Raw genomic sequence first — 24,235 nt, 5'->3', positions numbered from 1 at the left:
CTCTCTCTGTTTATCCTAAGGGTAATGAGGAAGGAAAGGTATATCCCCACACAAATGGTACAAAACAGGGGGCGTACTATATCCTCTGACGCAGCTTTTCCCCATTTAATTGCCCAGTGATTGAGCGGCCGTAATTAGAGAAAGGCTTTAATTAATTGAACCAAAATTGGTGTCGGTTGTCGGTTATTTCAATATTCACTGTGTCTGTAGTAGTTGCTAGACGTTGAAAATTCCTTTAAAATTAGTCCAAAAAATGAAGACAAAAATAAAAGCAACAAAACGAAAGTTTAATTTTGTATTCTAGCAGCAAAAAAACGGCACAAAACAATTTGATGGTTAACAAACAATTGGAACCTGACATGAAACGAAACGGCTTCTGGGTGTTTCAGTTTCTAGCACGAGACACATTCTCCTTATCACACTCAAAACCGACTCAAAACCCGACCTCGAACATGTTTGACATTTCGGGAGCAACCTGAACGACAGACTGCGGGGAGGACGGAAACGGACGGCACTATTTCTACAGCCGAAAGATATTATAATTTCCATCAAATCAAAGACATTTCAACCTACCCCTCAATACCAATGCAAAGCGCCACACCAAAGGAGCGCTGCTGAATCGATGTCTCCAATGTGTTTTTGTATTTTGTTGTGAGCCCATTTAGCAGCTCACTTACCGAAAATAAATATTGAGCAGCACCACCGCGAGTTTTTTTTTGGCGTAAAATAAACGGGTAGCCCGAAAATTGGAACCGAAAATATTCGAACACGAGCATTAAACGCAGCCGACAAGCGTATACAATCAGCGTTAAAATTAATCGGTTTTTGCGTTCATACCGTCGGCGACCGATAGGGGGCATGGAAAAGAGCTCGCGCCATAGGTACGTGCGGTGGGCAAAGGGGTTTGTTTTTATATTTTATTAGCAGTTTGCCTGCTAGCTGCGATTATAACTGCTACTGATGGAACTTTGTGTACCTTACTCCTTTTACCATTGGACTGTTTCTTGTGTTTTTGAGCTCTTGGAGCTTTTTTTTTAGGGAGATTTTAATGCACTAATGTGCGATCGTATAAGTGCTGCCACTACCACGGGTGCTTTTCACTTGGTCATATGCTTATTTGCCCGCAATAACGATAATGGAACGGAAGAACGGACGGGAGTAGTATCGGTCCGAAAACAAAACAAAAAAAAACGGTAGCATACTGTTTGCGTAGTGCTGGTGCGCGTGCAAGATGCTCAATTAGTCGCTAATGTGTTAATTTCTGCCGCGATGGGTTGCTGCCGCGTGGAAAAACGCGTGAAAATTATGAAATAATGAAGACGTAATGATGCGGAATGAATGGGCATCGACGCGCGAAGCAAAGCGATGTGAGGAAAAAAAACGCACAAACACACGAGAGAAATAAACATCAATGTGCCAGCGGCATATCCGAGCGCGAGTCATGGAGGTAGTTGGTGATCTTTAGATCACCTGCTGCAGGAAGTACTTGGCGCAGATAAAGTATGGGAAACGTGGCATGATTTATGTGTGCGGTCGATTGCTTCACACCACCATCATCATCATTTTCATTCAGCAATCATGCGATCAATCGGGACCGGAAAATAGCGTCTGTTTTTCATGCGTTATTTGCTGGCAACATATATCTTGAATGTGACAAATGGTGAAGTTGCTTTCAATATAGGAAATGAGTATTTCATTTTTTGTTTGATTCTTTTAATTTAAGAAATGTAAAAGTTACTGTTATGCAATGCGATATGTAAGTAGTGACCAGATGACGATCACTTCCAAGATGCTATAAAACTGAAAAATTATGGCATAACTATTTTCTTTGATAATACGTTTAAAATAAAATGTAGATAAGACATCTACAATCGAGTATGCCGGGGTTAGGGCAAAGGACAAGAAGGACATGCCTTGTGAAAATTGTACTCACTTCAGCCCTTTCATGAAAAATCATGAAATATAAATAAAATAAAATAAAATAAATAAGACGTTTAAGACGTTACAAATATTTTAAGTGTTATTTCTAACGTCTTGCAATTCCCAAATCGCTTCTCGTTTTAATAACAGTGAAGAAAGTGTTTCAAAAATTGTTCGTTTTTTTAAATTGCTTTTAACAGCCATTTTACCTTTTACAGGTCAGAATAAACAATTTTGTTTACACATTAAGGTACGATATTTATTACAGTACAAAAACCCATATCCCTAGCGTTAAGACACGGCCAGCAATTGCTCAATGCGGATGACGTCTATAAATCTAAGCTTCAATTTAAAAATGCTCCCATTTTGGTCGGTTCTTCAGTTTATATTCGTCCCACCTAGCAGGTGGAGCGAATCAATCGAACGAAAGGTATTTTACGTAGGCATCTTCTTAGATCTAAAAGCTGTACCATATATATCAATGCGACTCCTTTAACCGTCAGGTACGCTTTGGCACTTTAAACGGAAAAATGGCAAATCATTTCGACTTTCTCCGCCAGAGTATGGTAAATATTTAAACAATTTCACACTCCGTTTGGGGCGCATGGGCAATGGTGGGAGGGTGGGTCGGTGAAATGGTCGGAAATGGAAACGTCTCGTCTTTTAGGACGAACGTCGAATTTTGCTCCCGTGTTGGCAATCGGCACAACGAAAGGATCGCTGTTACGATGGAAGGAAATTGAAAAGAATTCTCCCGGTGGCGAACAGTTTCCAATGGAAAAGTCCCGGAAAATAGGGAAGTGGGGAAATGCAAGAACATTCCTATCACTTCTTGATAAATGGACCGAAAGCACTCGCATTCGTACGGTGGATGGGTTTTTCTTATTAAAAAGAAAGAAAGAAAGAAATGGAGCATTCAATGATTCTCTCGGTACGCTTTGAACGGTGGTGTAGGGAGTTGGTTGTACAGGGAATGAAAGATTCGATGACTTCTGCCATATAATTTATGCTCTCATGGAGCAGGGTATAACAAATCACAAGAGGATCGCATTTACCGTCGGGATCCAGGGGGGTGCGGGCGAACGAGCAAACGGAAAATGGAAAACGGGATAAGAAAATAGCTTACCGAGAAGCGGAGCCTGTCTGCAAGAACGTGAGCCATTCAATAGGGAACACTAGTGCTCCTGGCACGTCCCGGTGCATCGGACGGTAATGTTTGGGGTTTGTCAAAATGGAGAAGGTAGGAGAAAAACGCTGCAATGCAATGGAATGGAAATGACTGGATGACAGCTTTTGCTATGAACTCCTTAAATGTTTTTTTTCCTTCTACAGGAAAAAACAGCTTTGTACTTGACATTCCAGGACAAGATTTTTCATTACAGTTTTAAATGGAAAATGCATGTTTTTTGTTTGTTTCAAAAGTTTCCATTCATGTCTTGTAAAACAACATTAAAACTCCTCTGAAAAGTACAAAGAAAGTAGTACTACAAAAAATATATTACCCCAAAAAGAATGCCTCCTTAAGAGGCATGATGTACTACTGTCCACATTGTAGGTTGATTGAAACATTTCCCTACCGACGATCGTCGCTTCATCGTTTCGGAGCTACTAAAGTGGAACAAACGTTTAAATATTCAATCTCATTTCATCAATTGTGCATGCACGCATGGTTTTGACTCTTCGGCGATAAGGGGCCAAAGTGGAATGTAAAGTAGATAGAAAACTAAAATCGACCCCGAATCAGAACAGTGTGCATCGTTTGCAAAAGGGAAACTAGCCCAGTCCTTCGTGCAGGAGAACGAATCACACCACAACCGAGGAACTGCCAGGAATCACTTAAAATCGGTCGGAATGATAACAATTGAGTCATTTTCCAATCCGTCCCCATCTCCGGCTGTACATTCACGCCACGACATCCTCACGAGCTTGCTATCAGTTGGTGTGCTACTGCCGGCGAAACCCAAAACAGGACGAGATACACCCCCCTTTGGTGTATGCGTTCTTTTATTAAACGTCAGCTTCCGATCCTTTGTGCTGTCGACAAGGCAGCGAATGTGCGACGATTCGGCGTGCAGCTCAACCCGAGGCAGGAGGAGCTCAGGTTCATCTCTCATCAGCATCAGCAAAACCTTATCCTCATCAACGGGCTCACAAGAAGCACACCGCATCTCACTGATGGCAGGCAAATAGCCGAGAGCTGCCGGGCGGAAGGACAACGCCGAAGAACGGAAAAATCCCGAACGGCAAATGAGTTATGCAAATTTAATCCAATTTTATCTCGTCACAAAACAAATGATCAGATCATAAACAATCATCATGCTGCTGTGATTTCGGTTCGGTTCGTTCGCTCGTCGGTTCGTGGGAAGGAGCAGACGGGGCTAATCTTTCTTCCGCAGCAAGAACGCAACGACGGGATGCCCGGGACGGGCGCAAATAAAACAAATGCACACACAGACGGAGTGGAACGTCTGTTTGCCAAGATTTTATTGACAGGACAGGACCAATTTTTAGCTGTCAGCGAGTATCTTTTGCAAGTCTCTTAGCATAAGCAATGAGCAGTTGACGTTTTTTGGGCTTGGGATCAAATATTCTGCTCTGGTACGGTTTAACGGTTTTGTTTTTTTGTTTCTGGGGCGGCCCTAAAAAATATGACTGCCCAGTTTCATGTTGATGCACACCAATATTGTGATGTTCTATTTAATTTGTAAAATTGGCGACAAACTTTGTGGGATACCGGGGGCAGAAAAACAAAAAAAAAAAAACACACACACACAAGAGGAGAACTGAGGCAGGAATGTTGGATGTATGCAAGGAGAAAAAAAAGACACAACAACCCTAGTCGACTCATCTCAAGTATTGCTACTTCAGCTGCTAGTGACTTGTCTGGTAGAGGGGTTCCTCCCCATGCCCTTCCTGGTGGTTCTTTTTCCCCTCCTTATTTTTCTTCATATAACCACATCCATACACAACCACCTTACCACTGTGTGCACCAGGCCCCCAAAAGCAAAGAACTGATTTAGTTTTCTTTAGGATTATTTACGTAACGAGCACCGAGCAGCGTACTGATTATGACGGCGGTTTGCTGTTGCTTGTGCGAATGCCACTTCAAATACCGTCAACCCGGAATGCTGCTGCGGCAGTGTGGAAATTAGAAATTCAGATTTATGCAAATAATCAAATTCAATTATATCCTCCCTGCGAAAATGATGCAGCGAGCGAGTCGTGGCGACAGCGTAACACTTCCAGCGCAGGATTGTTCGGGGATAAATTTGAAGTCTTTGGTTTCGGGAAGTCGAACTAAAAATGTCGCACATGTACGGCGAACGTTAAGGGGATGGAGCTCGGAAGGGGGCGAGAGTGTGTGCGGTTGTGTATGTAGTAACTCATTGGGAGAAAGACGAGAAAAAAAATCTTTAGAATGTATACATCCGTAATACCATGCGCAATCATACACAATCACTCGAACAGAACCTGCGTCCTGAGGAAAGGGAAAGACTCACCCCATATTGAGTAAATGTTGAGCATTCTAAGAGATTATTGTTTCTTTGGTTTTTGAGTGTTGGAAAGAAATGAGGTCATAGGCAAATTTGGCACAATTTTAGCTTATTCGCTTGACCACCAAAGAACAAACTCTACCGTGTTAGTGTTTGGTGAGAAATAAAAAAAAACCCAACGTCATTCATCCGTCTTCCAAGTTATGCCTGCAACAAGGATGAATATGCGTACCATCGTGAGTCGTCTCGTGAACGAAACAATCGACTTAATGCCGATTGGTGACCCTCATATTGTAAGTAGTTGTTTAGAAGAAGCAAAAAAAAGCCCACACTTTATGGCAAATGTATCTTTAGCACTTAATCTTCAGCTTTACGGTTTTCGCCAACGGTTTATGGTGAGATGCTTTTTAGATATTGCAAATATGCGTGAAAATGAAAATTCTACAATTGCCAAACACGCATCAGCTGCTACGCAAATGGGTAGGCAAATCTGAATATTTGTTTTATAGCGTTGATTTGACCAAAGAAAAAAAAAAATGGTTGAAATATTTTGCTTACCAATTGTTGAAGAAATTGGAGTGAGTAATTGGAGTGATTTTTAATGGAACATACCTAGAACAAGAGAAATATAGTATATTAGTTACATTTAATCAAGCGTTTTGAAAGGAGATTAAAATTGTTTAATGCACCAATGCGATAAACTACATAAATTGTAACACAAATCACTTACATAGATATATTCGAACCATACTTATTGTATTTAATCAACTTTCTTTTCCGCTCCATTATAATTTATCATTTTTCTCGTTCTTAAAAGAAATTAAACAATGCGGACTTTTTCACCCCAAAAACTCCAAAAACGTGGGCAGCTCTCCAACAACCACCCAAAAACCCAAAAACCCATTAAAAACTGCTTACTTAAAACCACCTAATTAACAAACGTCTCCTAACAGTGTCCAAAAACTACAAACGACATGCTCCCGGCAGGCTAATCTTTCCCACCCTTCCTTTCCTCGCACAAGGGGGAATTCCCCCCCCACCTCTTCCCTCCCGTGTAAACTATGCTCATTCTTGGTACAACTTCAAAAAACCAGACGTTGATTGATGGTTGGTCATTCGTTGATTTCAAAACTCAGCAGGAAAGTGGACTTCGGGGGACCGCGAAAACGGTGCAAAAGTAAGCGCACTAACGAATACGTTGGTGGCGAACGTACCAAAAAAAAAAGTTCAGTGAAGCAAGAATACGAAAATATAACCCATAGGCCTTAATCTCTTCCAGTAGCGAGTGGCGACCAATTCTCGAGCATTTTTTTTTGTGGGTTGGGCAAATGTATGTTTCCCGCGAAGAATGCGACATCAACACTAAAACCCACCCTCCAATCTACTGGTTGTTCCGCCCTTGCAACACCATCGAACCGCCGGTCTGATAAATTACCGAGACCATTAAAACTATTATGCAAATTTTCTTTGCTACCGAAATTTGCGCACTTCCACTTAGGCTTCGTTTCCGCTTCTTCCGAAACCTGGGAATAATGGTCGGGCGAGTGTATACCCATGGGGTATTCGTTAGGGGATGAAGATTTTTTTTCCAATGTAATGCGTGATACAAAGATGATCAAGAGCTGGGAAAAGAGTGTTGCTGGTGTGTTAAAGGAAACCCATAATAAAAACAATGGCGATAAACGAGTTGCCAGTGGAGAGAGAGAGAGACCAACAGCAAAAAAAAAAGCGCACACAAAAAGTCTCAAAAACGGAACTTCACGCAACGACATCTTTAGTTCCTTCCCAGCCAAGAAAAGCAATACTCCCGTTGGTAAAGCAGCTTGAAATGCGCACATTTAAATCGATTCCGAAATGAAGTGTCATAAAGCCTGTTTACAGCTTGCCCGCTTCTCGCCTCTTGGTTGACGGTTCTACTAGCGGTGGTCGCTGGTAGACGACTGCCATTTTTACTACTGTCCGAAATGGTGCAAAGCAGTGACCAGCAGCTGCTGCGTTGTTTTAGTTAAGATATATTTTGTTGTGCCACCAGCAACAACAAACTCGCTTCATGTCTTCCCTCCGTCTCGATCCACTCGAGAGCAAACGATCGCATATCGTTGTTTTCATTAGCCGTTGTTTTCCGCGGCTTACATTACGAAAACCTAATTCCAGCAGGGAGAAGGTGATGCAGAAAGTGGCCACATTGTAATGGTGTTGTTTGCTGCAGTCAAATTTAACGCATGTGCTCATATTGTTACAGTTGTAGTGATTGACACCTTCAAGATAATATTTAACACTAGAACTACCGGATCAGTCATTTTGACTGGAACGCTTCATTTCCATCACATTATTTTTTGCGGTTAAACAATCCTATGGTACTTGAAACATGAATACATACATATGCTATAGTAAGATCTCCAATAAAAAATAAAATATACTCCAACTCTTCGAAATTGTTTAAAAATTAAACACGAACGAAAAACGTTTAAAACGCTTGGTAATTGTAGTGTTAAACGTATTAGCTTAAAGTAAACCTATTTTAAGGAAAATAAATATGGCAAAAATCGAAAAAACGAAATCAAAATTAATTTAACTTTCAAATCAAATATTCACATTCATTCCATTACGAAACTATACAAATCAAAACGAGTGACAAACTGTCCCTAATCGCAAACGTAATGCGGTATCGTACCCGTGCCGCAACTAACTCATTCTTGGTGTTTCCTGTTAGCAACACGACGGTCGCCAGTTGCAACGGACCACGGGGCTTTACTTTGTGTGTCACATTTAACCATTGAATGTCCCCATTTGTCAACCCCGTTTGCATCGTTCTAAAAATTTTCCTTCCCCCCCACCCCATGAGGTGGTTTTTACTTTTTTACAAAGCCAAAAACCACATCGCCACTTATGGCACACTCTTCTCATGGAGCGTTAGAAATGGTGCGGAAGTTCTTCGGAGGTTTTTACTGTTCCTTGTTGGTGTATATATGGTACTGTTTGTTGCTTCTAATAGCTAACCAGCATTTGTCATTCGGTGTCCGGTGAGCGGAAGAAGCCATAAATGCAGTGAACCAGTTACGCTTCGAAGTACCGGAACAGGGAGCACTTCATACATGGGGGTGGTTGGGAGCTGTTGATTTGTTTCATTTTTTTTTTTTGCACATTAGTACAACTACAGTATGTGTTAGTGTTCTGGGAAGTTCTGCTGCATGGGCATAAAACTGCACAATGGCAAATGCTCTAAAGAAGTAGTTGCAAATACACGCTTCACAGTGTTCGTAGCGAGCAGTGGCAATAAAACAGTTCAACCCTTGCTTAGCACCCCCTCACGCTATTTGGTTTTAAGGACTGGGTGACTTTAGATTTGCATAAGCGCACATGCACAGCAACTAAATGTGTGGAATTGACCATTTTCTGATTGAAGCAAAAGATGCCATAGTGCAAGCCGTTCTTCAAATGTTCTTTGTTATTGTGAACCTCGAACTTTTCCCACTTCTGCCATTTAAACATTTCCATTTTTTCTTGTGCCTACCTCCGGGTGTGCTGTTTTACGAGCAATTCTGGTTCTTGGAAACCTTAGGAACCTCCCCGTGCCCATGGAATTGCAGACTAATAACATTACTAAATAACCATTCCATCAGCATTGTGCTTTACTGCGCTTATTAGCCGGCCCAGTTTACAATCACTTTGAAACTTCCACTTTCTTTCGATTATTTCTTAACGAAAGCGGTCTCAAAATGACCCAGGAGCATGATTAGTTTCCACTACTACGACTTGCATTCGGCAATTAAACAACAGAAGCCTTTTATGGATTTACGCTTTCCAGGTCTGGACTAATAGTGGGAAAATTGTTGCGATTTCCACCCCTGTTTAAGGCACAAGATTAAGTTGTTATGCATCCTTCAGTTGCCGGCAGTTTACAGTGTCCATGTTTTTACTATTCCACTTATCAGCTTGTGCGTGATTGTCAACGTGTTTATGTCGTTGTTTTGCTGCTGAAACAGTAAAAAGCCCTTTTTTTGTTTTGTTTAGCTCATTGGCCATAAAACGAATTAAACTATTCATTCAAACTGAAAAGCATATGCAGCACATTGCAAACATATAAAAACACATCAATCGTCGCTCGTTTTGGCTGTATTTTTCTTCAATATTATTTTTCATTTTGTACTAAAAAAACGGCTGCATGATCCGTTTGCAATTCGAGTGATCCACCACTTTCCCACTAGAGGATGGTGCGATGATGGTGATGGTGGTGGTGGTGATGGTGGCTACCCCCGGTCACACTCGTTTCGTCCACTCGAGTGTGGTAAATAAATTATGGATTAAAGAATAAATTAACTAGCCCGACCGTGGGCCTTCGTTTTGATGCATTTTCTGGTGCAGAGTGTGCAGTGTGCTCGCGAGTTTGCGTGTACGGAAAGGGGCATATCGTTTGATATCATTTTTTTCCAGCCCTTTCTCTCTCTCCCTTCTCACCTTTCCATAAGGGTGGTTTGCAAAAACAACCACCCCGGCTTTGCGGCCCAGTTGACCGCCACTAAAATATGAGCAAAGCCCCTTTTTTAATCGAATGCTGATTCTTGGCACCTATCCGGTAGTGGTTTGCGCACTTGAGGTAAACTCCGTCCACGATACGGTTTTTATCATTATTATTATTTTTATTATTATTAGCAAGCTTGTTTTCTCTTTTTTAGTACTGGGCCAAACACAATTCTACCCATTCACTTTGAGTCCACCCATTTGAGTTTTCCTTGCCGCACTTGTTTTTAAGCCATCAGAGAGTGAGCTACGATCAACCGCTATGGCGATTTGATTTCTGATAAAAACCGTATCTGTCACGAAGTGGGAAATGTAACCCGTTTCCATCTCGAAAAAATGGTCAGAACGAAACAACACACCGTTGCGCATGGAATGGAAAAAAAAGAAATTATAATGCCCATTGTTTTTAATTAGACAGCGGCTCGCGCACACGCCTGCCTTAGTTGCCCGCCTTGTCCGCTGCAGCTGCATTTCTTTAATCATTTCATTCGATACCGCCAGCCGCGCATCGGGGCAAGGGGGTTTTGTGGATTGCGTCCCGACGGTATCGCCACCATTTGCAAATGGGCGGAATTGGAAACGGGGAATCGATTGGGCACCCATTGGTGTTGGTGAAGGTGGGCTTTTTTTGCACACAAAATGCATACCAAATGCAATTGCACAAGTTGCGCGATAACGGAAAAGCCAATGCCGAAAGTGGCCGCTACAAACAGGTGGAAATTTTACTGGAGAGTTCTCCGACGAAACATAGTTGGACCAGTTTTGAAAGTTTTTCACTTTACGGAAAGACTTTTTCGTAATTAAAATTAAAATAAACTGCATTTCTTGAAACAGAAATATTGAATTAACACCCTAAGAGATTTGAGGACTATTTTGATTTGTTCTAATAGTTTGGTGTTTTAGTACTGAGCATCAATACTAAATAGTATCTTTAGTACTGAGATAAAATATGTGTTACAAATCCTTTGAAATTATTTGATCTGCTTAACACAGGTTTAACCCCTAAAAAAGATCGCTTCATACTTTAATTGCAAACTCTTAACAACAAAACATAACCCATTGGGTCGTATTTAAATCTTGCATACCAACGGATAAGGTGGATAGCATTGTAAAACAGTACCATTGAAGAAGTACAATAATTTCCCAATTTTTTTTGCCACTTCAAAACCTCCATCGTAAAAAAGAAGGAAAATTTGGTTTAGCTTCACTTTATTCACGTTGTTTTCGGGTGTCGGAATTCTAAAGCCAGACAGAAAAATTTATGTTGCTATCAACACAAAAGGGTAATACACACACAGTAGTTCTTTGTTGGAGTTCATCTCCTTTCGTTTTTTCTTCTTTTTATCTCCACTTTTCTCATCGTGCAAGCTCGTGAAAGGGTAGACAGTTGTAGCGAAACTCTTACAAACGTTCGCAGAACCAAATAGAACGTTGAAAGTTTCTTATACTCGCTCGAAAAAGAGTTGCGCGGGACCAGAGTAACGAATTTTTTTTTTGCCATGTTATTGCCTCGATATGCTTTTCATTCGGGTGAATCGTTTGTTAAAAATAGGAACCTTATGACCATTGTTGCTTTTGCATCACTGTCTGGCAGTGTGTGTGTGTGTGTATAACGGTAAGCTAATGCACTTTGGTATGCTTTGATGCTCCTGCTCTGTCCACGGCCATTCTTGTGGGTAGGTACTTTTCCATAAAAAACATGAAGAGAAAAAATTTCATCAAAAGAGTGTTGTAAACTAAAGGATTTCATCATGACGTTTTTTTGTTTCCCATTTATAGGGTGGAAATGTACGAGTACTAGCAGACAGAGGATCAATTTTCGACCCATTCCACGCGACGCAAGTACGGGTTTGGGACGTGTTTTCATAAATGTGCATGAAAAGTTAAGCTTTTCAATCGTGCTCGTCTGGTTTAGTGTTTAAAGAAGAATTGTATAGAAGAAAAAAAAGTTATGAGATAACAGTGAAAAGAATTTAAAATGCATATTTGAAGAAATTAATATTTCAACATTGGGCTTAACTAAGAAATTCTAAATCTTCTAATTATTCTTACCAAAAATTGCTAAAACTTTTTTTTTCATATCTTATTTAAGTGTACTAAAAATGTTCAAAAAAAAAAAAGCAAAAAAGCAACATATTTAACTCCATTTACGGAAAAAATAGCCTCATAATTTCCTGTGTATAGCTGCGGGGCCACGACAGTTGAGACTTTCCCTCAAACTTCCTCAGTCACTCAATTCCCTCAAAAGCGTCTCAAAACCAATGTTCCCGTGGCCATTTGAGGTTTTCCTCAAATTTGGTCACACACACAATCACTCATGCTGCCTCTCTTTTCGTCAGCGACAACAAACAGTGTTTGACAAATGCTACGTATTTCATGTAATTGTAATCTTTGTTCGAAGGTGTTTTTTGATCAATTCGATGGAAAATATGGTCAATAAAAAGTTGTTTTAAAGAAAAGAAAGTATTTTAACATTTTATCAATCAGAAGAACGAGATTCATGGATAGTCTTTCACATAAAAAGTTTAGTTTTTAAATTAAAACGTATACATAAATTGTGTCACACACTGTGCAACAAATGAACAATTTACCGTCGCAAAAAAACAAAAAAAATAAACACACAAATACGGTTTTAAATTATAATTAATGTTAATTTTAGTTCTTCAGTGGGTATTTGCATTAACAATGGCACACAAAAAGTGTACTTTCATTGAAAAAAACCGCAAACAAAAAAATGTTTTGTTTACATTCTGAACAGCTGTGGCATCGGAACTGTCAAAACGATTCCTCAAAAAAAGTCTCAAACAGTTTTTGAGGTTTTTGTAGATCGGCCAGGTTTTCCTCAAAACGCAAATCCCTCAAAATCACTCATGAGTTCCTGAGGTTTTGAGTTCTGAGGGAATCCTCAACTGTCGTGGCCCCGCAGCTTATGATTGTGGGTAAACATGGCGTTCTTTGAATGAACTTCAAAAGGAAAAAAAGGATCTACCCCGTACAAGGCTAGCCCACCATCACTAGCATTCCTACAGCCATATTTGGTTTACCATCACCTGCCCCAGATGGTTTAAATGGTCAGTGTAATGGTTACCGTAATGTGCGGTTTGCTACCACCACTACGCATCCTTTTATCGGGGATCGATGACCGGAACGATAACATCTCATTCGTTTAGATGCGTCTGGTCGTAACGATTTTGGGTGGCCTTTCGTTCCCCGGGCGGATAATCGTTTGGATGATAAAATCTTTGCACAATCATCTTTACTAAACATGCTGCGTATTTATAAAACATTTAGTGTGTTTATTGTAATATAAAATAAAATAATACTTATTATTTAACGAATAATATAATCTATAATCTTTAACGAAAATATATTTATATAAATTAATCTACTTCGCATAACGACCTGATTTAACCAAACGATATAAAAAAGAAAAATAAGAAGGAAAAGTATCCAAAGAGAGTGTAATTTATATTAAACTTCATGTTGCATTCATTCCAAAATTAGCTTAAATTCTTGAACATGAAGGTATTTCTGCTTTAGGTTGCATATTTCGGCTACCTTTGCCCTATGACCTGGCAAATAGTTTGGCTGTTTTTGCTTTCCCAAAAACGCAGAACATTTGGATAGTCTATTTCGCACCTTGCCAACAGAGAGAGAGACACACACAAACAGACTATACTTCTATCATTTTTCCGTACTGTGTTTTCCGGGTTTTATCTTTCCCAGGATGGTGTTGTGGACTTCCACTTTAATTCTGCCCTCTACCGCGTTTTGGGGGCCCTTCGGCCAAAAACCGTCATAAATCATGCCCGTGGAAGGGAAAGATATTTTTATTATTTTTTTCTTCTACCATTTTCCTACATTCGCTTTCGCCGGGGTTTTCCATTCGGGCATTTTTCATTCGGCCAAGTATTTTTGGTCCGCCAGCAAGGATTGTCATCTAACGGGCGAAAAATGGCACCATTTGGCGCACTAAACTATGAGCATTGGTGAGAAGATGGCTAGGCACACCATACGATGTCCTAACGATTCATTTTCACTGTTCTGGATGGAATAAAATACCCTTTTTGCACGATGCCCCCGTCGTTAGAACCTTCATCCAGCGACACAACTGTACGTTTGTTGCGAAATGAAAACCCCGGAAAATGGTTCATTTTATGCGACAAAGGTGAACCAGCTGGGTAAGAATATTTTCTTTTCATGCTCTTAAGTTAAATCCTCCCAGAGGGCGTTTCGTTTCGAATATAGAAAGGAAGAAAAATTGACCATATCTATCAAATCAATAAGCTTGAACAATTCAATATCTTAGACGCCAAACTTTGCCAGTTGAATGAGTTTTGGTATTTTTTTTATTTCTTGTCACAGAGACTTTCATTAAATAAACTGTACGAACAAAATGAAACAGAACAAACCGGTGTAGCAGTGCAGAGAGGACAACCGAGGTTTCAGGGGTGGTCGAAGATAGAAATAAAATTATGATAAATGAAGCCACCTCGCTTTAATGGTACACATCTAAATGATACCGTTTATTTTGTGTTGGTCGTTGTTTTTTTTTTGTTTCCTCCCCGCGTTTGTCGTACAGTAATGCTTTCGACTTGTGTTTCGGAGTTTTTGGGATGTACGAACTCCATAAAGGTAAGGTAGGTTTCATGCTGCTTAGCTCGTTAGTGTTATGGTTTTCCATGAGGAAAGAATGCTCCAAAACGAATGTATATTGCCATGGTTTGCTCTTTTACGCTGGCTAACCTTAAGAAAATGATCATCTGATTTTCCCTCAGAATTGAACTCCCAACAAACACACACACACACATTCGGAGGGCAAAAACATTAGCAAAACGGACAGATTGAATAACCGGTAAATATATCTGACACTGGCGAAAACTTTGCATGCATGACATTTCCATTTTTGGTCCACCATGTCACCCAACAAATCGCCCACCAAAAAAAAAACACAATCAATGTAATGGATCTTCTTGTGGAAACATTAATGAAGGTGGAAACAATTCTGAAGGTGGGGAGGTTACTGAATTTTTCATTTCCCGTAACGTGCAGTGGAGCATAAGATAACTTTGGCCCATCCCTTCCTGTCAGCAGGAACGTTTTCCACCGACGAATCTTTGTAATGATTTGCGATCGTAGGTCTTTTATTCTTTTAGCACCCGCAAACCAACGCCACGACCACGTGGGGTTTGTTCCGGTCATCTGTGTTAAGATTGATGAATTGTTTGCTCTACTTTATTTGTACGCCGAATTTTTGGCTACCACATACACACATAATTTAGCACCACTGTTAGTGGTCGTGTGTTGACTATCCTTTTTTTTCGAGTGCTTTTACCCCATTCCCACAATAACTAAAATAAACAAAAAAAGGACTCACCGACCCGTTTGCAACTCGTCCCGACAGCCACACAGCCATCTTGTTTCGGGGGTTTTTGGGCTACCCACCACTGGAGGCAGGAAATTGAATTCGGGATAACACCATAAATAAACGTTGGTCCGAAAGCAATTAACTGGTTTAATGATTTTCCCTTGAGCAAGGAGCACCATTTTCGTTTTTTTTTGTTTTGGTACGTACGAGAAAGGATGACTTTCTCGCGTTGGAGAATTCGCGTAACGGCAAAGGCTAATGCTAGAACACAGCAAACGGAAGCTTTACGGAAAAGTACTAGAATGTAAGGAAGCGGTCGAAACACACACACACAAGATATAAAACCAAAAAGAAAAGAAAGAAAAGTAAAAATAAAAACAGTATCATTGTGGCTCTGATGGGTTGTGTCTTTACTTTCAATATGACGCGGAAACGTAACCAACGGAAATGGAAGTTTTATTTCCGCGTGTTTCACCCAACGAAATAAATAGAGGGGACGAATTTTCCCAAGGAAAATGCGATGCGTTTGTCGTCGAGACACTACTATCTGCTGGTTCGCGCCCCAGGAGAAAATGAGGAGGTTTTCGAGCGACGGTTGGTAGAGTTTAATCATTAAAGTAGGAAAGAATTACCAGAACACGGGACACAACTTTCGACGTCAATGAGCGCACATTTCGCCCGTGTGCGGGACAGTGTTTCTCGTCCGAGTTTCTTCCGGTGCGGCTCTTCACAGCGTTTACGGAGTTTTTGCTCGAGCTGTCCTTTTTCATTCTTTTTCACTTTCACTTCAACAAAATTCTAACATTCCATGGAGACACGGTGGATAAGGCACAAAAGGTGAAGAGAGGGAGAAAAAAAAAACAAACCATGGTCATTTTGGGCGAAAGTTGATTTAACCTCTCCCATTTTGGCGTCCGATGACCACCGATGGTTGTACGGGGTTGTGTTCGCAAGGGGTTTATTCACCGCACGCCCGTCCTAGTGGCCCGCACTGGGATATTGTTCCGCAGGGGATTAACTAATCGAATTAGATTCAAATATATGGACGTCCGAGTGACATTATTTCTGACCCGTTCTGGTCAGCATCGGTGGCAACGATGCCATTTCCCCCGACCGAATTCGACCTCGTCCTACAGTTGTGCGTGCCCGAAAAGATGCAGGATGGGAGTTGGGAACAAACCAGATCATGTGGCTGAGAGGGAGCGGTGGGAGTGGGATAATACACGGAAACTCCTTTGCTTCGTAAAAGGAAATGAACGATCCTGTCGGCTGCGGGTAGAAGACATTTTATTGCTTGCCAAATGACTTTTCTAGGATGTACACACTCTGATCTGGGCCCTGGGAAGGGTTTCAGTTTGATACGTATTCGTGTGTCCGGGAGGTGGTATACAAGCGCACAAAAGAACGTGACTAACTGTCCATTAAATACATTTTTAAATACTCCAATTGAATATTTGTATATGGACAATTTACATCAAAGTATCAAAGTTTAAAGTTTAAACGCTTTTTTCGGGTGTCTTGCAATCGTGGGTCGGATTATCCGTGCTGCTTGAAAATGACAGCTTCATACACGATTTATAAACTTCAAAATCTATTAAGTAAAGGCAAAAAAGGCTCCAATGGTCAAAGAAAAAATATACTCAGGCTCTAACGAAAAATTTAAAATTTCTTTTGCAACAATAAACCAAAAACAACTCAAATCGAATAGATCTGTGCCCTAAATAGGTTCAAGAATATTTACCAACAAAAAAGAAGGTATATCTGCTAGGTTCCTTTATTTAGGAAGGAAGAGCACGGATAAATAAAAAATATTTGAAAATTTCATAGTTTTTTAAGGCGCTTCTCACTATATATTTTTTCGCGATTTTCCTCTATATTTAATAAAACCTATCATAAATTCAATCCTAACCAATAATAAAAAAAATATAATTGGCCTAGCATTTCACTTAGTTTGGAAGAAGTTTTTGCTTCTTCAGATTGCTTTTTTCTATGCTTAAACCTTTTAATGTCCATAAAAAACCCCACTTTTTGCTATTCCGTTTGTGTTACTTTTATTTTTCTGTCTTGTGATGGCAAAAAAGGCGATAAGAATCGGACATTTTTCATAATGATTTACATCGAGCAATTAATCTCTTTTGCCGACGGGCAAAACGCAGGATTGTTACGCTTCGTCCCGTGCAGCGCTTGGCAAAAAACCGACACCTTTAACCTTCTTTATCACTCCCCCGGAGTAAGACGTCTCCGGCATGAACGGTAACACAATCGGTCAAGTGCTGGTTTATTTCTAGTTAGTCGATTAAAAATTATCGCTACATCTTTATACGAAAAGTATTCCGATAGCTCGTTATCTAAAGCGTATTTATGGATGTAAGTTAAACTCTGACCGGGGTGTCCCTTTTCTTTAATTATCGTCCAACCGGTACAAGTTCGTTCGAGCGCACCTTGTCAATTGATTGAATTATTATGATCGAAGGAAAAGTTGTGCCTTTCGCCCGGTCAGACATTTTAATGTCCCATTTCTTTCCCCCCTCCGTCGGTACGCCAGTGTGGCTGGTCTTTTGTTGACTTTGAAAATGATCCAGAAGTCATTATTTTAACTGGTATAGAGATAACGATAATAATTAGAAAAGAGTTCACCGAGTTTGCCTTTTCCCGCTCGCTGGCTGGTTCTAGTTTTCATTCGTCTTCACATTGTAAGACTAATGTAGTATAAAAAGAACAAGAGGACACAAAAAGGGGTTCATCTTTCTTACAAAAAAAAGACGCATGAGTCATTTGGAAAGTTGTAAGCTCTGTTCTCCTAGTTATAAATTCTTGGCTAATTATTTGAATAAATTATCCGTTCTTTAGTGCTATAGCTGCGAGGATGCTTTTTACGAGGTCAGCGTTGTCGACTGTTTTTTTTTCTTTGCGGCCTTCTTGCACTCGCGTTCTAAAGGAAAACTAAGGAACGATCCAGGAAAGAATGTCATTGCTGTTTTTTCCATTTGCTCCAATTGGTTCTTATTTTTCGTAATTAAACTCTACCAGACACAACCGGTGAAAATGAAATAGTTGTGAGTTTGTAGGTAAAATCCATTAAAAATTTAAATAAAATAAGAATGAAAATATTTAAATTAAATTATTTCTTTCATTCTGCTTAACATTTGTTTATCAATTGAATTTTATAAATAAAAAAAAATTAAGTGTTTTATGGTAAAATAAATGGAAAGTACATAATGCAAGAAAACTGTCTGCATCAAAGTTTAGAAATTCGTTTAAAATACAAGCAAGGTAATAAAAGGCTCCTGACAGTCAAAACCATCCGTCTAGGAATCATAACTATTCCAATCATGTAATTTGCTTTTCTTTCTAAGCAAAAACGAAAAAAAAAACAAAACAAAATAGACAGCATAACTAATTCAAACCGTACCAAGGTTTTATGGCCACGAAATGGGAAAATGCTTTTCTGCTGCATGAAATCATTGGTATGAGAAATAAAAATTTTACGACCTTGCAATGGAAATTACTTTCAAACTTTTGATGAAAAAGTAAACGGCTTTCTTATTTCGGAGGGAATGAACAAAAAAAAAGCACAAGAAACAAAACAAAAACAGTACAAAAATAAGGTGAGAGCTCATCAAAACTTACCTCTTAATGCCTTCATGTGCGCGACGGCCATCCGCAGGATCGTCAGCTTGTCCGGTTTCCGCGCCAGGGCACTGCAGGTCGGCACCATGTCCGACAGCTCCGTAATGTAGGCAGTCATTTTGTTTCGCCTCCGCCGCTCGATCTCGCAATGGTTTTCCCTACTGCAAAGGGTGATAATAAAATATATGGCTGTGTTAATCAAAATGATGGCAAGCTGAGACGTGCGGTGTTATCGTATTGGAGAAGAGGAGAGGATGTTGGTGATGAGGTATTTAATTAGCGGGGTAAGAAAATGCATCTTATGCAGCAAAATTTGTGAATATTCGATGAGCAAAAATTGAAAAAACATGTATTACTCGAGACTAAATACTAAAGCATGCGATGGAGATTTGAGTACCTCGAATTTCCAAAAATGTCCAGGAATCATAGAGCAATGTCGTTTAGACTTGAATATTATAGGATCGACTTCCTTTGCTCGTAATTCCACTAACATTTTGAGCGATATTTTACAATAGAACCTTAACAAAAACTTCACTAACCAAAGCTCTTAACCTTTTCTTTAAAATATTTTACAGAATTCAAAGAACCTTACCGGGCAATTAACTGTTGAAAGACGTGTATCACGGATTCCCTTTATGTCAGGTTCGTCATATATTTCTTGGGGATTACCTGTATATATGCATATACAAATTACATGCTAATGGTACATCGCCACAAGCAACACTTAATTCCGGTAGTTTCAGTAGTTGTGGAGAACGTACCCAAGAGCTATTCAGATTGTAAGTGAAAATGCATTTAAAATATCCATGCAAGGGTTGGCTGTCTTAACTTGTACCCCAAGGGCATAAAAGTGCAGAAGCGTTTAAGATAATCTTAATCAGATTACCAATTCTACAGATCCCTTTCGGTTGGAAGTAAACATTTTACATGCAAGTTTCTCGATCTTTTAGAATGGTTGATGCTCCATAAAAAAACCAACTGTTTCAAACGTCTTACGGTGCTTTAAACGAACCAGACGTTACGGTGGAAAACTATACTCCCAAGAAATCCTAACTGAAACACTTTCATATTCGTACCCGAAATCCAGAAATGATGGGCGCGGCAGTATTATCATTCCTGCTCATAAAATGCTGAATTATTATGAAGTAATAGCTACACGAATGGATCGGAAACACCCCACATGTTTTGTGGTTCGGGCTGAGCGAGTAAAAAGGTTCAAATTTTTACGCTCTTCGGTGAGTTTAAGTTTGCCTCGTATCGCCGAAAAAACTTCCACCGAAACCGAAATTTCATTGGTGAAAAGACGAACGGAATCAGACAACCCTCCTTGCTATGGTTTTTACTGTTACCGGAACACAGGCAAAAGGATTCAAAAATCCTGCAGCTGTCTTTCGGTGGCAAAGAAGTGAACGAAAAAAAATACGGGGAGTAAACTGGTATGCCATTGATGATGCGATGATGAAAACGGCGCAGGTTATGAATATGCCAAAAAGCAGGCGGTCTGAAGACAGGGTGAAAACCCTCGTGTGCAGCGGACGAAAAGGATACGAAGAAAATCGATATCAAAAAGACCGCAATGTATCGTAATAATCGTAACAATTATTATTATTGTTATTTTACTTTATCTTTTCTTTATGGGTTACGCGATATTGCTGGAGTTATTGAAAATGAGCAGAAAAATATGTTCGACGGTGGTGTGCAAAACAGGGGGCGTACGAACGATATGGGGGGTTTTGGTTGCCATTTGCCGAATGTAGTGGCACAGTATGTATGTGGGTAAGTCAATGTCTCCGGAATGGTTTATAGTAATCGTTCATTGCAAAGGGTTCAACTGGAGCTGGAGCTAAAACGCTTAAATTGCATACTTTCAGGAGCGAAATCATTGGGAATAGTGCAGTAGTTGTCGTTTTGTTTTGTTATTTAAAGTTTTGAAAATTCCATCTTAAAAAGTACAAATATTTTCGCTTCCTTAAAGATGCATTCTGGCAGGCTTTTTTCCCCCAACGTCATATGATTTTATTGACTCGCGTATGGTAATGGTTATGTGTGCCTAATGGTTTATGTTACATCGTTGATACACATCGGATCGAACGCGGAAAAAAATCTCTTTCACCGCCGGAGAACGAGGACAAGAGCACTTATTATATGTATTTGCCCAACCAAAAAAAACCCAACATCCCCACTCATCTGTGTGTGTGCGCGGTGCAGCATTACACGAAAGCGGCATTTTATTTTGCAACCATTAGTCTAATGGAGTTTAGGGCTGTTTTGGTTTTCCACTCGCCCAAAACTCAAACAAATCGATGGTCGCATCTTTTTTTTTTTATTTTGTAAACTGTGGCAAAAGGCCACCGGAATTGTGCTTCTTTATCGATTCGCGTCAAGTATTAATATGCATCATATCGCATTAAATGTTCGTGTACCACGCGGTGTAACGAAACCTTTGTACAGCGCGCACACACACGATAGCATATTTTGCAAAATTTCCAATGGCCCCTTTCGCACTAGAAGGCATTTTTCCTTACCCGGGCCCCCCCGGGGGGGTTTGTAATAAATCCCGGTTTGCTATAAAGTCCACCATTGCTTGAGCATTATCATGCACCGGCCCTCGAGTAAATAACCTCGCCTGCCAGTCGCGATGAGGGTTTAGATTGAGCCAGCACATGCAACAGAATTTTTGATGATTGTTTTAACTTAAGTGTGCTAATTGATTTTCATTAGAAAAATAGGGATTCGATGACGGGGCCGGTCTAACGGTGGCACGATCCAAGTTGCTAATAGAGAGGACTGTGTGCCGATACGGTCTATTTGAGTGATGATGCATTGATTTCGAAAGTTGGCGAACGCTTTTGGATGAATTATTGACATCATGCCGTGCCTCTGGGAGCACTTGGATTATATTAATGTTTGGCACATGCAAGGCTGTTGTTGAAGGATGCGCATAATTAAAACACAATTGAATGATAGACGGTTCTGTTGGTAAATCCTTTTTGATTGATTTATTATGAAATTATTTGGATGAATCTAGACGAGTTATTTACATCAACCATACAAACATTAATGTTTGGAAAGTAAACGCCTATCTGTCTGCTGTAGACTTTACATACCAAACCATGGCATAATTGTTTGATTCACAACATGCATTTAGTTCGAAAGTAATCGCAAAAACCCCAAATGTGGTTGAGTGAAAACGGAGTCCGCGATTCTCCTGCCCGCGTCATGCAATGTTGAATGCTTCAATGTCAACTTCGTGTAGCTTTGAATTGTTCATTAGCATACACTTGCTAACTTTCACATAATCAATTTTTGGCACACAATATACATCACCATCCACCGATTGACTCATTCTCCATCCTAACTGGCGCTGAAAGAGTAAGCAGTCGCCATCGGTCAGTTCTATTGTTTTTGCTTGGTTTCAGTTGTTGAAAAAAAAGTCTGCTATAGATTGATGACGCCATTCATTTCTCTACGAACGAAACGAATGAAGGTGCAATACAGCTAGTGACAAAAAAAATGGAACGACGGATGTTGAACTTACTCCACAAAAAGTTCGTTGTCGATTTTTTTTTGGATAAAGTGTTTTCTTCTTAGAAAATGAAATTCACACCTTTTTACCAAATCAGAAAACATAGAAAACTCTCATAAAAAAATGTCTCAGGTATGATAGTTATAGCAAAATTTCATAAAATTATGTTGATTAAAAAATAAATAAAAATCTATGAAATAATTTAACTGTTTTGAAGGCGATGAACATATTAATTTCAAAACAAAACAAAAGTAAAACAATTGCACTTATCATGAACAATGAATTATTTATTATTGCAATCCATTCGAACGTCATTTGCACCGAAGTGTGTTAATGATATTCATCAAAACGCTGACACAATAAATCAATTTAGCAAAAACAGCTCACCAGACTGACAATGAAATGTAAATGCAACATTTACTGAACGATTCATAATGGCTTAAATTTAATTCACTTTGCAGTTAAATCATCGATACATTTCCCATTTTACGCTAGGTTTCTTCACTTGATTTTGAGTGGAAATTTGATACTTTATTAGGAGGAAAGTTTCTTATAAATATTTATTGTTGTATTAAAAAAATAATAGTTATGGTTAATATGCCCAAACAAAAAAACCTTAATTTTCACTTGGTTTAAAAGCTATTTACATCGACTATACAGCACTAATGTGGTTTTGCACTGATTAATCGTAAACTTGGTTCATTTACTTTTTCATTCCCAACGCGCGTGTGATTTTCTGTACACCATCTTTCCATCCCGAAGTAAGATTTTCTTGCGTTTTCTCGCGGCTAGAGGTAATAATTCAGGATTGGTAGTAACGTCATGTTGGGCCGCGTATACAACGTGCTCCCAGCTCCACGAGAAGAGATCGTCGGATCAACGGACAACGTCTCCTCAGTTTTGGTTTTTGTTGGTTTATGCTAGAGCGAAGCGATCGCAGCAAATTACAGCTAACGCCGCGCCGCGCGTTCTTATCTTCCGGCAGTTATCATTTTGTAGCTTCGGTTCTGGATGCATCCAAGGCGATATTTCCACCATTCGGAACAAAAAAATCAGTGAAAGAAATTCGATGCAAATAAAAGAGAAGTACCACCATATCCATTGCTACATCTTTCACTTTGGGATCAGTGTTCGGAGGCGATTCGGGGTGCCCATTCTGGGTGCGTCTTCTCGGTGGATTCTCCTATTGCATATTGCTACCCCCGTAGGCTGCGCATAATTGAACGACAGAGGCAGGGCTACAACAAGCTAAACGCAAGATGTGGTCTCGCTAGCCGGGCGATGATGGTTATCCAAACCCAACAATGAACATAAACCTTATGTTCCTCTCCGGTAAGATAGACGGCTGATCGACTACGGGCTTCGGGCGGAGGTGTTCAAAGTTTACTTAAGTGATGGGTCGGCTTTTGCTGCTTTGCCTGGTTTTTCCCCCGCGCTTCGCTTTTGCTTTTTATGGGAGACAAAAAGGTCGTAAAATAATAACAATTTCTTTCTGCGGAACGCGATTATGCGCTAAGGGTGAAGGTACCCTGGTACGGTTCACTGCGAGTGATTCTTTTTTTTGTGTGTGCAATGGAAGCAGGTGATTAAATTACTACGATAGTAATTGTGCAGCAGAAGCGTAGTATAAAGAGTGGTACCGGCGCTAGTAACTAGACCGATCAAGTACCAAACGGTGGGAATTGGGATTGGTTGATTTGGTCGATCGTAAAAATTGTGGCGTTTATCGGAAAGTACATTAATTTTGAAATGACTGCGGTGACGAGTCGATCCATA

The 24,235-nt window shown here is 40.0% G+C and overlaps 1 protein-coding gene across 19 annotated transcripts in view; it reads right to left on the bottom strand.

The window, feature by feature from the left end:
* The window catches only part of LOC125762841 (aryl hydrocarbon receptor nuclear translocator homolog), a 196,042-nt gene that overhangs the window by 42,809 nt on the left and 128,998 nt on the right, over positions 1-24,235 (bottom strand). For all 19 annotated transcript variants that reach the window (XM_049425378.1, XM_049425379.1, XM_049425381.1 and 16 more), the window contains one exon: positions 18,934-19,094. In XM_049425378.1, coding sequence (XP_049281335.1) covers positions 18,934-19,094 — 161 coding nt within the window. The remainder of the gene's footprint in view (positions 1-18,933; positions 19,095-24,235) is intronic.

Source organism: Anopheles funestus, chromosome 2RL, assembly GCF_943734845.2.
Source record: "Anopheles funestus chromosome 2RL, idAnoFuneDA-416_04, whole genome shotgun sequence".
Lineage (NCBI taxonomy): Eukaryota > Metazoa > Arthropoda > Insecta > Diptera > Culicidae > Anopheles > Anopheles funestus.
This window is presented reverse-complemented; position numbering and strand designations above follow the sequence as displayed.